General features: G+C 39.5%; 1 protein-coding gene across 2 annotated transcripts in view; it reads left to right on the plus strand.

Annotated features, from left to right (window-relative positions):
• ANKRD12 (ankyrin repeat domain 12) overlaps positions 1-16,605 on the plus strand; it is a 399,410-nt gene that overhangs the window by 161,777 nt on the left and 221,028 nt on the right. For both annotated transcript variants that reach the window (XM_053714916.1, XM_053714917.1), the window contains one exon: positions 5,313-5,460. In XM_053714916.1, coding sequence (XP_053570891.1) covers positions 5,313-5,460 — 148 coding nt within the window. The remainder of the gene's footprint in view (positions 1-5,312; positions 5,461-16,605) is intronic.

Raw genomic sequence — 16,605 nt, forward strand, 5'->3', positions numbered from 1 at the left:
GAGCATGCATATTTTAGCAACTTTCTAATTTACTCCGATTAATTTTTTTTGTTTTCTTGGTATCTATTTTAAAAAGCAGGAATGTAAGCTTAATTTTAAAAATGGATAATAGGAGTAAATTAGAAAGTTGCTTAAAATTGCATGCTCTATCTGAACCATGAAAGAAAAAATGTGGGTTTCATATCCCTTTAATTTCTGCTGTTCATATTCCTGGAGTGAACAACTGGGAAACAGTTTTTCTCAGTTGTTAGTCTTGGCATCAGGACAGTGGTGTCTTCATTTGGATATCTTATACCAGATAGTGGATCTTTAGGGTCTCCAAGAGCTACATCTGATGGTCTTTTGTTTTATTATGCGACTTTCCAGGTACTGTGTAAAGGTCCTTGGATCCTCAAGCAGTGTTTGTGGTTGCTTAGGTAGTTCCTTGGTCATTTCAACTTACTTAAAGGGACATAAAACAAGTTGAGAAAGAGACAAAATATAATATGTACTTTAATTACTTTACCTGCAACTTTATATTGCAGTGCCTCGCCATTAACCCTTTATTTTAAGTTTCTGAAATGTACGGCTCTAACTCCCCCCACACAATTCCTTTTATGGCTGTATCTATCTCCACCTTTGCTTTGGTAGTATACAAGAGATTAACACTCATCTGCTGGAGCATGCTTAGAAGCAAATAAGCTGCTGTGAGCTCAGAGTTGAAATACAATGCCTGTGTTTCTGATGCTAAACACTGATAACGGGAGGTGGATCAGTCTACTCCAGACAGCATGGCTATGTCACTAATTTTGCTTATATTTGAAAATGATTTTAAAATACTTGCCAGCAATTTTTAAACATTTTTTTTATGCAAACTATTTTTACTTAATTAGACCTTTTAGGAAATGCACAGATCTCAACATGTTTTATGGCACTTTAAGGGACAGTCTACACTAGAATTTGTATTATTTAAAAAGATAGATAATCCATTTATAACCCATCTCCCAGTTTTGCATAACCAGCACTGTTATATTAATATACTTTTTACCCCTGTGATCACCCGCTCTATACGTAGCAGAAATGTGCGTTCACGAGCACAGAATGCATTGCGCATGCGCAAATAGTTGATCGTAGCTGCAATGCGCATGCGATTTTCTTATCACCCGGTCTTCAGATACAAAGCTAAGCGCATGTGCGAATTGGGAACGAGCCTCCGACATAATCCTAGGTACAATAGCTTTGCCGCATGCGCAATTGATTAGATTGTCTGATGACGTAGCTTCACGGCCGCCGATCGGCCAGAAAGTCAATTGGAAGAAGAAAAAAAAACGTTATCAGGAAGTAAAATGGCTATAGAAAAACGGGCTGATTTGAAAATCGGAAAAATTGCACTTTATTTCCTGCAAAAAAAGGTATTTAAATCAAACTTTAAAAAAAAAACGATGAATTAAACTCCTATTATTTCTAACTAAACTATGTAACTGGGTATAGCAGACCACCTAACTTTACTTTCACTTTAGGCCTCTGCAACTGCCCCCTTATTTCAGTTCTTTTGACAGACTGGCATTTCAGCCAGTCAGTGTTGACTCCTTGGTAACTCCACGGGCGCGAGCACAATGTTATCTATATGGCACACATGAACTAACGCCCTCTAGTTGTGAAAAATTGTCAAATTCATTCAGATAAGAGGTGGCCTTCAAAGGCTAAGAAGTTAGCATATGAGCCTCCTAGGTTTAGCTTTCATCTAAGAATACCTAGAGAACAAAGCAAAATTAATGATAAAAGTAAATGGGAAACTTGCTTAAAAATTACATGCCCTATCTGAATCATGACAGTTTATTTTTGACTAGACTGTCCCTTTATCTTTTTTTCCCACCTCTGGTGGTTCTTCCAGGGTGGTTGCCCAATCAGTCTAGAGGGAGTGTCTGTGAATCTATTTGCTCCGATTTGGTATAGCAGTTTTTGGTATCTGAATCTAGTTCAGATGTCAAGTTGCCCTTTTTGGATCTCTTCCTTTTGTATTTACCATTTTTGGTCTCAATTCTCTAAGCCTGTTGGCATGGACTTTGAATGATTAGGACCACTAAATACAGTAGAATTGCATAACTGACAAGTGCATAATAAAAAGACAATGCAATAACACTTACTTTGAATTTTACAAAAGCACTAGATTTTTTTTTTTTTTTTCTAGCAAATTTATTTTTTCTCCCATTTGCCAGTCCCCTGTACCATGTGATATATATCAGCTAATCACAGACTAGTATATGTATATCCTTTGAGCTTGTGCCTCAACAAATGTGCATATAAAAAGATTGTGCAAAATGTAATTGTGTGCTCTCTCATGAAAGTTTAATTTTGACTTGAGTGTCTCTTTTAAAGGGACAGTAAACCCAAAAATGATCTCTCATTATTTAGATAGAGAATGCAATTTTAAAAAGTTTCCAATTTACTTCCGTTAGCAAATTAGCTTTGTTCTTATATTATTCTTTGTTGAAGAGATAACTAGGTAGGTAGCGTGCACATTCCTGAAGCATTACATGACAGCCATGCTGCCATCTAGTGCTCCTGCTAATGTATAACACTGTTGCACAACTGCTGCCATATAGTGCTGTAGACACGTGCACAATTATAAGCTTACATCCCAGCTTTTCAACAAATAACAAGAAAGTGTGGCTCTGATTCTGTTGTTGAGTCTCTGATACAGGTTCTTGAGCCTGTATTTAGGAAGTTTTATTATAATGTTTAACTTTAGAGGACCTTTATTTTCTTGATGTAAGGATCATCTTTATTTCCTGGCATTCTTTTCAGAGTTCTTAGGGGGGTTTCTGGGTTTTTTTTTTTTTTGTTTTTTTTTGCAGGATGGTTTGGATAAGGGTTTATCTGCCAGTTCTTTTTGAATGATCAGATTGTATCTCTTTCACTTCTATCCCTTTGGAAGATTTCTAATCATTCAGACAATAAATATATATATATATATATATATATATATATATATATATATATATATATATATATATATATATATATATATATATACACACACACTGTATGTTATTTTTTGGGGGGATTGTGGATTTGGTTTTCAGTGAAAAAGAAGTTTCTTAATTCCCACCTTTTATGTTTTATTTCTCGTGGACTCCACCTCTTGGGTATTAGTTCCCAGGAGTAATGAATGGTGCAGTCTCACCAATTGTATAGAAGAAAACACAAATTTTGCCTACCTGATAAATTCATTTCTTTCATGATGGTGAGAGTCCACGAGGCCCCACCCTGTGTTTTTCTGCTGTTGCTTTTTTTCTTATGCACATCTCTTTTCCCTGCTCCTTTTTGTTTGCTCTTGATTCTTTTCCTACCTTTTTGGCTTGGCTATACGTCAGGCTGAGTTCTCAGTGAGGTGGTTCCTGGGATTTTGCCTCCTCCTAGTGGTAGGGAAGATTATTTCCTAGGGGTAATGGTTCGTGGACTCTAACCACCATTAAAAAAACTAATTCATAAGGTAAGCATAAATTATGTTTTCTTTTTTCACTCTTCTTTAAAGGGACATTTATTGTACTCTCCCTTTTTTAATGTTGTCCCAAAGGACTATTTTGCCTGCTGGATTGTATTTGTTTGCAATCAGCTCTTTTATCTGTATTTGTTATTTGAAAGCTACTTCTGTCTATTGTACCATCACCCATACTGAACATATGAGTAAGAAATGTTTTCTCTGTAGAAAAGCTATTCAAAGAGACAGTAAACACCTTGCTATTACAATACATTTGTGTTGTGCTGCTAAAGAAAAACCGTCTCCAATTGTTTTTTAATAGCCAAACTTCACTCACAATTTGCTTCATTTGAAGGAGCCAATCTGTTCTTTAGTCAACCGACTGCGAGGTAGCTATTTTCAGTTAAAGCCAATTAAGGACAGGTGTGTAGGAGAGTTGGCCTTGAGAAGTCAGCAGGGTGCATTTCAAGTTCTGAGAAGTAGAAATTGCTCACATTTTAGAGCTAAATTACATGAAAAGGGAGCAAAATAAATAACAAAAATATATTGTAAAGTAGTTTAATTATGCATTAACATTTTATGTCACAATCTTAATGTTTACTGTCCCTTTAAAGTCAAAAGCACTGATTCATCTCCCAGTAGGGTTATGTGGGGGAGAGATATTCTGTATGTGAAATAGCTGGTTGTGCTTATTGAACCTCTAAAGATCTGATTTATTGTCAGACTCAGCCCATTGTTATGAGAATGTTCTAGGTGATGGTTTTAATAAGAACCCCCCCCCCCCGGCTATTTAAAATGCAAAAATAAACATGAAGGAATACATCCCCATACATGTAATACTCTGCAGTATGTATAACTAAACATTTGGGGCACATTTTATAGTATAGTGTCCCTTTTAATATGTTCGGAATGATCCATTTTACCTGCTGACGTGTATTTAATTGTTTACAAATATCTTTTTTTTTACCTTTAATTTATCATTTACCTGTTGTATCCAGTCCACACCATACTTAAGATTTTAATACCTAAAGGGACATAAAACCCATTTTTTTCTTTCATGATTCAGATAGCAGTAAATTAGAAAGCTGTTTAAAATCGCATGCTCTATCACATTTTCTTTGATCTCTTGGTATCTTTTGTTGAAAAACAGGGACAGGAGTGTCCACGTGACTGGACCACTATATGATAACAGTTTTGCAAGAGCAGTAGATGGCAGCACTATTTTTTGTGAAAAGCACAATTGGGCTAAAAGAGGCTACACCCAGGTGGTAATCGTGCAATAGAACAAGCTACTGAGCTGTTGTTTATTCCTGGCAGAATTCTTCTCTTTCTGTATATATTACTATGATTTTCTGCCATGTAGAGCTCCAGACATTTACCTAGGTATCTCCTCAGCAAAGAATACCATGAAAACAAAGGAAATTTGATATTAGAAGTAAACCTGACACTTTTTTAAAATTGTATGCTCTGAATCACAAAATAATTTTTTTGGGTTTCATATCCCTTTAAGTACTGGGTATAGAAAAGCTATGTAAAAAAAGGTGGTTTAGAAAATCACTCCCACCCTGGGGGTCAGACATGGATATACTAAAATCTTCTTTTCCCATGGTATTATCTAAGGGTCTGATGACCAGACTCGTCATCAGGGTGACTGTCCGTCCTTTGCCCCCACAACTCTGTATGTGGATAGTGAAAAACGCTTCAAGAATAAAAGTTGTTTGTTTGTTTTTCTATTCATTTATATAAATTGTATGAAATTGTTTGCTTTATTATTTTCTGTTCAATGTATTGTGTTATATGTTTTGTGTCCTCATGTAACACTTTTCTCATCTTTGCCTTGTTTTATTAGAACAAGGAGAAAATCACATCTTATAACAGAACTCCTAAATTGGTTAGAAATGAAGTTGGCAAAGAAATGAAAGAAAAATCTTCTATGAAAAGAAAACTTCCTTTTACACTCAGTCCACCTAGAAATGAAGAAAGGGACTCTGACACAGGTAATGTCTTGCATTGTATTTGTGGGCACACCGCTAATTATGTATTTATACATGCACACTGCTAATTATGTATTTATGCATGCACACCACTAATTATGTATTTATACGTGCACACCGCTAATTATGTAGTTATGCATGCACACCACTAATTATGTAGTTATGCATGCACACTACTAATTATGTAGTTATGCATGCACACCACTAATTATGTAGTTATGCATGCACACTGCTAATTATGTATTTCCTTCCATAAGGCAGGGAGAGTCCAAAACTTCATTCTTTACTGTTGGGAAATACAACACCTGGCCACCAGGAGGAGGCAAAGACACCCCAGCCAAAAGGCTTAAATATCCCTCCCACTTCCCCTATCCCCCCAGTCATTCTTTGCCTTTCGTCACTAAAGGAGGTGGCAGAGTGTCAGAAGATTTGGATAGTCCAGTATAGGTATGTTCCCTTCGAGAAAGGACTGGAGTTTTAAGTAATCATGTCAACCTCTCAGTGAGAGTATTGTTGAAAGTTAGTCTGGAAATGCAGAGAAAGTTTTTTTTTCTGCGAACCCATCCAGACTGTCACTAACCGCTCCTGAGCAATCCGTGTTAACAAGTTTCACTGCTTGCTGCTATACACTCAAGTCCATGTCAGAAGCGCTGCTGCAGGACTGTCACATTTGAGAAGCTGTGTCTGTTCCACAGCATGGATCCTGGAGGGTAAGACCGTTTTCTTTCATGTAATTAGCAAGAGTCCATGAGCTAGTGACGTATGGGATATACATTCCTACCAGGAGGGGCAAAGTTTCCCAAACCTCAAAATGCCTATAAATACACCCCTCACCACACCCACAAATCCGTTTTACAAACTTTGCCTCCTATGGAGGTGGTGAAGTAAGTTTGTGCTAGATTCTACGTTGATATGCGCTCCGCAGCAGGTTGGAGCCCGGTTTTCCTCTCAGCGTGCAGTGAATGTCAGAGGGATGTGAGGAGAGTATTGCCTATTTGAATTCAATTTTTCTATTACATATTGCAAGATGTCCCAGGTTGACACTGAGTCAGAAGATACTTCTGGAAAAACGCTGCCTGGTGCTGGATCGACCAAAGTTAAGTGTATCTGCTGTAAACTTGTGGTATCTGTTCCTCCAGCTGTTGTTTGTGATGAATGTCATGACAAACTTGTTAATGCAGATAATATTTCCTTTAGTAATGTTACATTACCTGTTGCTGTTCCGGCAACATCTAATACTCAGAGTGTTCCTGTTAACATAAGAGATTTTGTTTCTAAATCCATTAAGAAGGCCATGTCTGTTATTCCTCCTTCTAGTAAACGTAAAAGGTCTTTTAAAACTTCTCATTTTTCAGATGAATTTTTAAATGAACTTCATCATTCTGATTCTGATAATGGTTCCTCTGGTTCAGAGGATTCTGTCTCAGAGGTTGATGCTGATAAATCTTCATATTTATTTAAAATGGAATTTATTTGTTCTTTACTTAAAGAAGTCTTAATTGCATTAGAAATAGAGGATTCTGGTCCTCTTGATACTAAATCCAAACGTTTAAATAAGGTTTTTTAATCTCCTGTAGTTATTCCAGAAGTTTTTCCTGTCCCTGATGCTATTTCTGAAGTAATCTCCAGGGAATGGAATAATTTGGGTAATTCATTTATTCCTTCTAAACGTTTTAAGCAATTATATCCTGTGACATCTGACAGATTAGAGTTTTGGGACAAAATCCCTAAAGTTGATGGGGCTATCTCTACTCTTGCTAAACGTACTACTATTCCTACGGCAGATAGTACTTCCTTTAAGGATCCTTTAGATAGGAAGATTGAATCCTTTCTAAGAAAAGCTTACTTATGTTCAGGTAATCTTCTTAGACCAGCTATATCTTTAGCGGATGTTGCTGCAGCTTCAACTTTTTGGTTAGAAGCTTTAGCGCAACAAGTAACAGATCATAATTCTCATAGCATTGTTAATCTTCTTCAACATGCTAATAACTTTATTTGTGATGCCATCTTTGATATCATTAGAGTTGATGTCAGGTATATGTCTCTAGCTATTTTAGCTAGAAGAGCTTTATGGCTTAAAACTTGGAATGCTGATATGTCTTCTAAGTCAACTTTGCTTTCCCTTTCTTTCCAGGGTAATAAATTATTTGGTTCTCAGTTGGATTCTATTATCTCAACTGTTACTGGAGGGAAAGGAACTTTTTTACCACAGGATAAAAAATCTAAAGGTAAATTTAGATCTAATAATCGTTTTCGTTCCTTTCGTCACAATAAGGAACAAAAGCCTGATCCTTCACCCACAGGAGCGGTATCAGTTTGGAAACCATCTCCAGTCTGGAATAAATCCAAGCCTTTTAGAAAACCAAAGCCAGCTCCCAAGTCCACATGAAGGTACGGCCCTCATTCCAGCCCAGCTGGTAGGGGGCAGATTACGTTTTTTCAAAGAAATTTGGCTCAATTCAATTCACAATCTTTGGATTCAGAACATTGTTTCAGAAGGGTACAGAATTGGCTTCAAGATAAGGCCTCCTGCAAAGAGATTTTTTTCTTTCCCGTGTCCCAGTAAATCCAGCGAAAGCTCAAGCATTTCTGAAATGTGTTTCAGATCTAGAGTTGGCTGGAGTAATTATGCCAGTTCCAGTTCTGGAACAGGGGCTGGGGTTTTATTCAAATCTCTTCATTGTACCAAAGAAGGAGAATTCCTTCAGACCAGTTCTGGATCTAAAAATATTGAATCGTTATGTAAGGATACCAACATTCAAAATGGTAACTATAAGGACTATCCTGCCTTTTGTTCAGCAAGGGCATTATATGTCCACAATAGATTTACAGGATGCATATCTGCATATTCCGATTCATCCAGATCACTATCAGTTTCTGAGATTCTCTTTCCTAGACGAGCATTACCAGTTTGTGGCTCTGCCGTTTGGCCTAGCAACAGCTCCAAGAATTTTTACAAAGGTTCTCGGTGCCCTTCTGTCTGTAATCAGAGAACAGGGTATTGTGGTATTTCCTTATTTGGACGATATCTTGGTACTTGCTCAGTCTTCACATTTAGCAGAATCTCATATGAATCAATGTGTGTTGTTTCATGAAGATCATGGTTGTAGGATCAATTTACCGAAAAGTTCATTGATTCCTCAGACAAGGGTAATCTTTTTAGGTTTCCAGATAGATTCAGTGTCCATGACTCTGTCTCTGACAGACAAGAGACGTCTAAAATTGATCTCAGCTTGTCGAAACCTTCAATCACAATCATTCCCTTCGGTAGCCTTATGCATGGAAATTCTAGGTCTTATGACTGCTGCATCGGACGCGATCCCCTTTGCTCGTTTTCACATGCGACCTCTTCAGCTCTGTATGCTGAAGCAATGGTGCAAGGATTACACGAAGATATCTCAATTAATATCTTTAAAACCGATTGTTCGACACTCTCTAACATGGTGGACAGATCACCATCGTTTAATTCAGGGGGCTTCTTTTGTGCTTCCAACCTGGACTGTAATTTCAACAGATGCAAGTCTCACAGGTTGGGGAGCTGTGTGGGGATCTCTGACGGCACAAGGAGTTTGGGAATCTCAGGAGGTGAGATTACCGATCAATATTTTGGAACTCCGTGCAATTTTCAGAGCTCTTCAGTTTTGGCCTCTTCTGAAGAGAGAATCGTTCATTTGTTTTCAGACAGACAATGTCACAACTGTGGCATACATCAATCATCAAGGAGGGACTCACAGTCCTCTGGCTATGAAAGAAGTATCTCGAATTTTGGTTTGGGCGGAATCCAGCTCCTGTCTAATCTCTGCGGTTCATATCCCAGGTATAGACAATTGGGAAGCGGATTATCTCAGTCGCCAAACGTTGCATCCGGGCGAATGGTCTCTTCACCCAGAGGTATTTCTTCAGATTGTTCAAATGTGGGAACTTCCAGAAATAGATCTGATGGCGTCCCATCTAAACAAGAAACTTCCCAGGTATCTGTCCAGATCCCGGGATCCTCAGGCGGAGGCAGTGGATGCATTATCACTTCCTTGGAAGTATCATCCTGCCTATATCTTTCCGCCTCTAGTTCTTCTTCCAAGAGTAATCTCCAAGATTCTGAAGGAATGCTCGTTTGTTCTGCTGGTAGCTCCGGCATGGCCTCACAGGTTTTGGTATGCGGATCTTGTCCGGATGGCCTCTTGCCAACCGTGGACTCTTCCGTTAAGACCAGACCTTCTGTCACAAGGTCCTTTTTTCCATCAGGATCTGAAATCCTTAAATTTAAAGGTATGGAGATTGAACGCTTGATTCTTGGTCAAAGAGGTTTCTCTGACTCTGTGATTAATACTATGTTACAGGCTCGTAAATCTGTATCTCGAGAGATATATTATAGAGTCTGGAAGACTTATATTTCTTGGTGTCTTTTTCATCATTTTTCTTGGCATTCTTTTAGAATACCGAGAATTTTACAGTTTCTTCAGGATGGTTTAGATAAGGGTTTGTCCGCAAGTTCTTTGAAAGGACAAATCTCTGCTCTTTCTGTTCTTTTTCACAGAAAGATTGCTATTCTTCCTGATATTCATTGTTTTGTACAAGCTTTGGTTCGTATAAAACCTGTTATTAAGTCAATTTCTCCTCCTTGGAGTTTGAATTTGGTTCTGGGAGCTCTTCAAGCTCCTCCGTTTGAACCTATGCATTCATTGGACATTAAATTACTTTCTTGGAAAGTTTTGTTCCTTTTGGCCATCTCTTCTGCCAGAAGAGTTTCTGAATTATCTGCTCTTTCTTGTGAGTCTCCTTTTCTGATTTTTCATCAGGATAAGGCGGTGTTGCGAACTTCTTTTGAATTTTTTCCTAAAGTTGTGAATTCCAACAACATTAGTAGAGAAATTGTGGTTCCTTCATTATGTCCTAATCCTAAGAATTCTAAGGAGAAATTGTTGCATTCTTTGGATGTTGTTAGAGCTTTGAAATATTATGTTGAAGCTACGAAATCTTTCCGTAAGACTTCTAGTTTATTTGTTATCTTTTCCGGTTCTAGAAAAGGCCAGAAAGCTTCTGCCATTTCTTTGGCATCTTGGTTGAAATCTTTAATTCATCTTGCCTATGTTGAGTCGGGTAAAACTCCGCCTCAAAGAATTACAGCTCATTCTACTAGGTCAGTTTCTACTTCCTGGGCGTTTAGGAATGAAGCTTCGGTTGACCAGATTTGCAAAGCAGCAACTTGGTCCTCTTTGCATACTTTTACTAAATTCTACCATTTTGATGTATTTTCTTCTTCTGAAGCAATTTTTGGTAGAAAAGTACTTCAGGCAGCGGTTTCAGTTTGAATCTTCTGCTTATGTTTTTCATTAAACTTTATTTTTGGGTGTGGATTATTTTCAGCAGGAATTGGCTGTCTTTATTTTATCCCTCCCTCTCTAGTGACTCTTGTGTGGAAAGATCCACATCTTGGGTAGTCATTATCCCATACGTCACTAGCTCATGGACTCTTGCTAATTGCATGAAAGAAAACATTCATTTCTTTCATATTAGCAAGAGTCCATGAGGCCCGCCCTTTTTTTTGTGGTGGTTATGATTTTTGTATAAAGCACAATTATTCCAATTCCTTATTTTATATGCTTTCGCACTTTTTTATCACCCCACTTCTTGGCTATTCGTTAAACTGAATTGTGGGTGTGGTGAGGGGTGTATTTATAGGCATTTTGAGGTTTGGGAAACTTTGCCCCTCCTGGTAGGAATGTATATCCCATACGTCACTAGCTCATGGACTCTTGCTAATATGAAAGAAATGAATTTATCAGGTAAGTTCTTACATAAATTATGTTTTTTTATATATACATTTTAAAATGCTATACAGGGTCACAGTGTGGCTCCTTATAATACCTCGATAGGATCAAGGATTAATATCTCCTTCAGGGAGATTATTTGAACAGTTTGGGGATTTATATCTGCATAATGTGAGAGGGTTTTTTAGGCCCATGGGCTGTGTTTTTGGCTTGTAACAAACAGGTTTCACTTTCGTTTTTGAAGTGATGTGCAGCTCATAATAGCTTGGCGCCCTTTTTCATAGCAGGGGAAGTCCTGTTTTACGTACCACGTGACCGGGTGCAGTCTCTATAATTTCCTAAGATCCTGCTGCAGACATCACTCCTGAGGAGAGAGTTTTCACTGTTAGCTGTCTGGGTCTAGGAGGTGGTGAGTGCCCCAGCTATTGGGAGTATTAAGGTGCCGTTTTTTTTTTGTTTTGTTTTTTAAATGTGTTTCTTTTTGATTGTCCTTCTGTGGGTATATACAAAGCTATGGTGTACTCTGAAGAAAATAAAACACATGGCCTCGTACCATCAAACAAGGGGATATTAAGACAGAAGAATAGAGGTACTCACAAAAACAGCGCACCCAATGGTGCTAGTGGGGCAGACTGGAACTTTGGTAGTGTTCCAGCTCACTGTATACAGGCAAACTGGGCACGTGAACAGGAACACAGGTGTATCACTGGTGCCTATATAGGGTTATATAAAAGAGCTACCATAGCCTAGTACAGTTAGAACTGGTATAGAGAAGATATACGGTAACACTTACAATGTGATGTGCACCACCAGGTGCAGTAAAGGCTAACTGGGACCTCTAAGTCGCCCAGCAGACTGCCCTCTTGGCAATAGGGATCCTCTCCAAACTCCACGAGACCAACGTGAAAAATTCCCAAAAACAGCAAGTGTATCATAAAAACATATCTTTATTTAAAAACAGAGCAACGTGTTTCTCAGCCTCTCAATGGCTGTTTCCTCAGGATATTCAATGTAACAATAAGTGATACACTTGCTGTATAACACATGTCCTAATCAGTGATTGGTTAATTAACAATTACCATCCACTGTGTATAGAATGTCATTGCATGGGTTACCATAGTAGCCAGGTATATACAACTATGTCTATATCAGCATTAAGATAAAATCGATAGCAAAGACTACCATGGCATCCGAGCATCAACATTGGAGATGTCTGTACATGCATACATAAAAAACATGTTTAAAAACTATACCAATACAATAATAAAATATGTTAAATAAACAATAAAAAAAATGTATCCATACAGGTAAATCGGACTGCAGAATATCAACAGTGTTAGTGCATTGGCATAACAATCCTTTAAACATAGGGATTACTAACCCTAAAATACATGATATCATCAGTATTGGCATATTAACCATACAATATAAAAGTTAGTGGACCCAAAAATTGCAATATATATTTTTTCTCCAACATAGGTGTGTCCGGTCCACGGCGTCATCCTTACTTGTGGGATATTCTCTTCCCCAACAGGAAATGGCAAAGAGCCCAGCAAAGCTGGTCACATGATCCCTCCTAGGCTCCGCCTACCCCAGTCATTCTCTTTGCCGTTGTACAGGCAACATCTCCACGGAGATGGCTTAGAGTTTTTTAGTGTTTAACTGTAGTTTTTCATTATTCAATCAAGAGTTTGTTATTTTCAAATAGTGCTGGTACGTACTATTTACTCAGAAACAGAAAAGAGATGAAGAATTCTGTTTGTATGAGGAAAATGATTTTAGCAACCGTAACTAAAATCCATGGCTGTTCCACACAGGACTGTTGAGAGCATTAACTTCAGTTGGGGGAACAGTTTGCAGTCCTTTGCTGCTTGAGGTATGACACATTCTAACAAGACGATGTAATGCTGGAAGCTGTCATTTTCCCTATGGGATCCGGTAAGCCATGTTTATTACGATTGTAAATAAGGGCTTCACAAGGGCTTATTTAGACTGTAGACATTTTTTGGGCTAAATCGATTGATATTAACACTTATTTAGCCTTGAGGAATCATTTATTCTGGGTATTTTGATATAATAATATCGGCAGGCACTGTTTTAGACACCTTATTCTTTAGGGGCTTTCCCAAAGCATAGGCAGAGTCTCATTTTCGCGCCGGTGTTGCGCACTTGTTTTTGAGAGGCATGGCATGCAGTCGCATGTGAGAGGAGCTCTGATACTTATAAAAGACTTCTGAAGGCATCATTTGGTATCGTATTCCCCTTGGGTTTGGTTGGGTCTCAGCAAAGCAGATACCAGGGACTGTAAAGGGGTTAAAGCTTAAAACGGCTCCGGTTCCGTTATTTTAAGGGTTAAAGCTTCCAAAATTGGTGTGCAATATTTTCAAGGCCTTAAGACACTGTGGTGAAAGTTTGGTGAATTTTGAACAATTCCTTCATGTTTTTTCGCAAAACGTTTTTTGTACTTTCTTATCAAGTTTATGCCTGTTTAACATGTCTGAACTACCAGATAGACTGTGTTCTGAATGTGGGGAAGCCAGAATTCCTATTCATTTAAATAAATGTGATTTATGTGATAATGACAATGATGCCCAAGATGATTCCTCAAGTGAGGGGAGTAAGCATGGTACTGCATCATTCCCTCCTTCGTCTACACGAGTCTTGCCCACTCAGGAGGCCCCTAGTACATCTAGCGCGCCAATACTCCTTACTATGCAACAATTAACGGCTGTAATGGATAATTCTGTCAAAAACATTTTAGCCAAAATGAACCCTTGTCAGCGTAAGCGTGGATGCTCTGTTTTAGTTACTGAAGAGCATGACGACGCTGATATTAATATCTCTGAAGGGCCCCTAACCCAATCTGAGGGAGCCAGGGAGGTTTTGTCTGAGGGAGAAATTACTGATTTAGGGAACATTTCTCAGCAGGCAGAATCTGATGTGATTACTTTTAAATTTAAATTGGAACATCTCCGCATTTTGCTTAAGGAGGTATTATCCACTCTGGATGATTGTGAAAATTTGGTCATCCCAGAGAAACTATGTAAAATGGACAAGTTCCTAGAGGTGCCGGGGCTCCCAGAAGCTTTTCCTATACCCAAGCGGGTGGCGGACATTGTTAATAAAGAATGGGAAAGGCCCGGTATTCCTTTCGTCCCTCCCCCCATATTTAAAAAATTGTTTCCTATGGTCGACCCTAGAAAGGACTTATGGCAGTCAGTCCCCAAGGTCGAGGGAGCGGTTTCTACTTTAAACAAACGCACCACTATTCCCATAGAGGATAGTTGTGCTTTCAAAGATCCTATGGATAAAAAATTAGAAGGTTTGCTTAAAAAGATGTTTGTTCAGCAGGGTTACCTTCTACAACCCATTTCATGCATTGTCCCTGTCACTACAGCCGCATATTTCTGGTTTGATGAACTGATTAAGGTGCTCGATAGTGACTCTCCTCCTTATGAGGAGATTATGGACAGAGTCAATGCTCTCAAATTGGCTAATTCTTTCACTCTAGACGCCTCTTTGCAATTGGCTAAGTTAGCGGCTAAGAATTCTGGGTTTGCTATTGTGGCGCGCAGAGCGCTTTGGTTGAAATCTTGGTCGGCTGATGCGTCTTCCAAGAACAAGCTACTAAACATTCCTTTCAAGGGGAAAACGCTGTTTGGTCCTGACTTGAAAGAGATTATCTCTGATATCACTGGGGGTAAGGGCCATGCCCTTCCTCAGGATCGGCCTTTCAAGGCAAAAAATAGACCTAATTTTCGTCCCTTTCGTAAAAACGGACCAGCCCAAGGTGCTACGTCCTCTAAGCAAGAGGGTAATACTTCTCAGGCCAAGCCAGCTTGGAGACCAATGCAAGGCTGGAACAAGGGAAAGCAGGCAAAGAAACCTGCCACTGCTACCAAGACAGCATGAAATATCGGCCCCCGATCCGGGACCGGATCTGGTGGGGGGCAGACTCTCTCTCTTCGTTCAGGCTTGGGAAAGAGATGTTCTGGATCCTTGGGCGCTAGAAATAGTCTCCCAGGGTTATCTTCTGGAATTCAAGGGACTTCCCCCAAGGGGAAGGTTCCACAGGTCTCAGTTGTCTTCAGTCCACATAAAAAGACAGGCGTTCTTACATTGTGTAGAAGACCTGTTAAAAATGGGAGTGATTCATCCTGTTCCATTGAGAGAACAAGGGATGGGGTTCTACTCCAATCTGTTCATAGTTCCCAAAAAAGAGGGAACATTCAGACCAATCCTAGATCTCAAGATCTTAAACAAATTTCTCAGGGTCCCATCTTTCAAGATGGAAACCATTCGATCTATCCTTCCTTCCATCCAGGAAGGTCAATTCATGACCACGGTGGATTTAAAGGATGCGTATCTACATATTCCTATCCACAAGGAACATCATCGGTTCCTAAGGTTTGCATTCCTGGACAAACATTACCAGTTCGTGGCGCTTCCCTTCGGATTAGCCACTGCTCCAAGGATTTTCACAAAGGTACTAGGGTCCCTTCTAGCTGTGCTAAGACCAAGGGGCATTGCAGTAGTACCTTACCTGGACGACATTCTGATTCAAGCGTCGTCCCTCCCTCGAGCAAAGGCTCACACGGACATCGTCCTGGCCTTTCTCAGATCGCACGGCTGGAAAGTGAACGTGGAAAAGAGTTCTCTATCCCCGTCAACAAGGGTTCCCTTCTTGGGAACAATTATAGACTCCTCAGAAATGAGGATTTTTCTAACAGAGGCCAGAAAGACAAAGCTTCTGGACTCTTGTCGAATACTTCATTCCGTTCCTCTTCCTTCCGTAGCTCAGTGCATGGAAGTGATCGGGTTGATGGTAGCGGCAATGGACATAGTTCCTTTTGCGCGCATTCATCTAAGACCATTACAACTGTGCATGCTCAGTCAGTGGAATGGGGACTATACAGACTTGTCTCCAAAGATACAAGTAAATCAGAGGACCAGAGACTCACTCCGTTGGTGGCTGTCCCTGGACAACCTGTCACGAGGGATGACATTCCACAGACCAGAGTGGGTCATTGTAACGACCGACGCCAGTCTGATGGGCTGGGGCGCGGTCTGGGGATCCCTGAAAGCTCAGGGTCTTTGGTCTCGGGAAGAATCTCTTCTACCGATAAATATTCTGGAACTGAGAGCGATATTCAATGCTCTCAAGGCTTGGCCTCAGCTAGCGAGGACCAAGTTCATACGGTTTCAATCAGACAACATGACGACTGTTGCGTACATCAACCATCAGGGGGGAACAAGGAGTTCCCTAGCGATGGAAGAAGTGACCAAGATTATTCTATGGGCGGAGTCTCACTCCTGCCACCTGTCTGCTATCCACATCCCGGGAGTGGAAAATTGGGAAGCGGATTTTCTGAGTCGTCAG

The sequence above is a fragment of the Bombina bombina genome, chromosome 5 (assembly GCF_027579735.1).
Source record: "Bombina bombina isolate aBomBom1 chromosome 5, aBomBom1.pri, whole genome shotgun sequence".
NCBI lineage: Eukaryota > Metazoa > Chordata > Amphibia > Anura > Bombinatoridae > Bombina > Bombina bombina.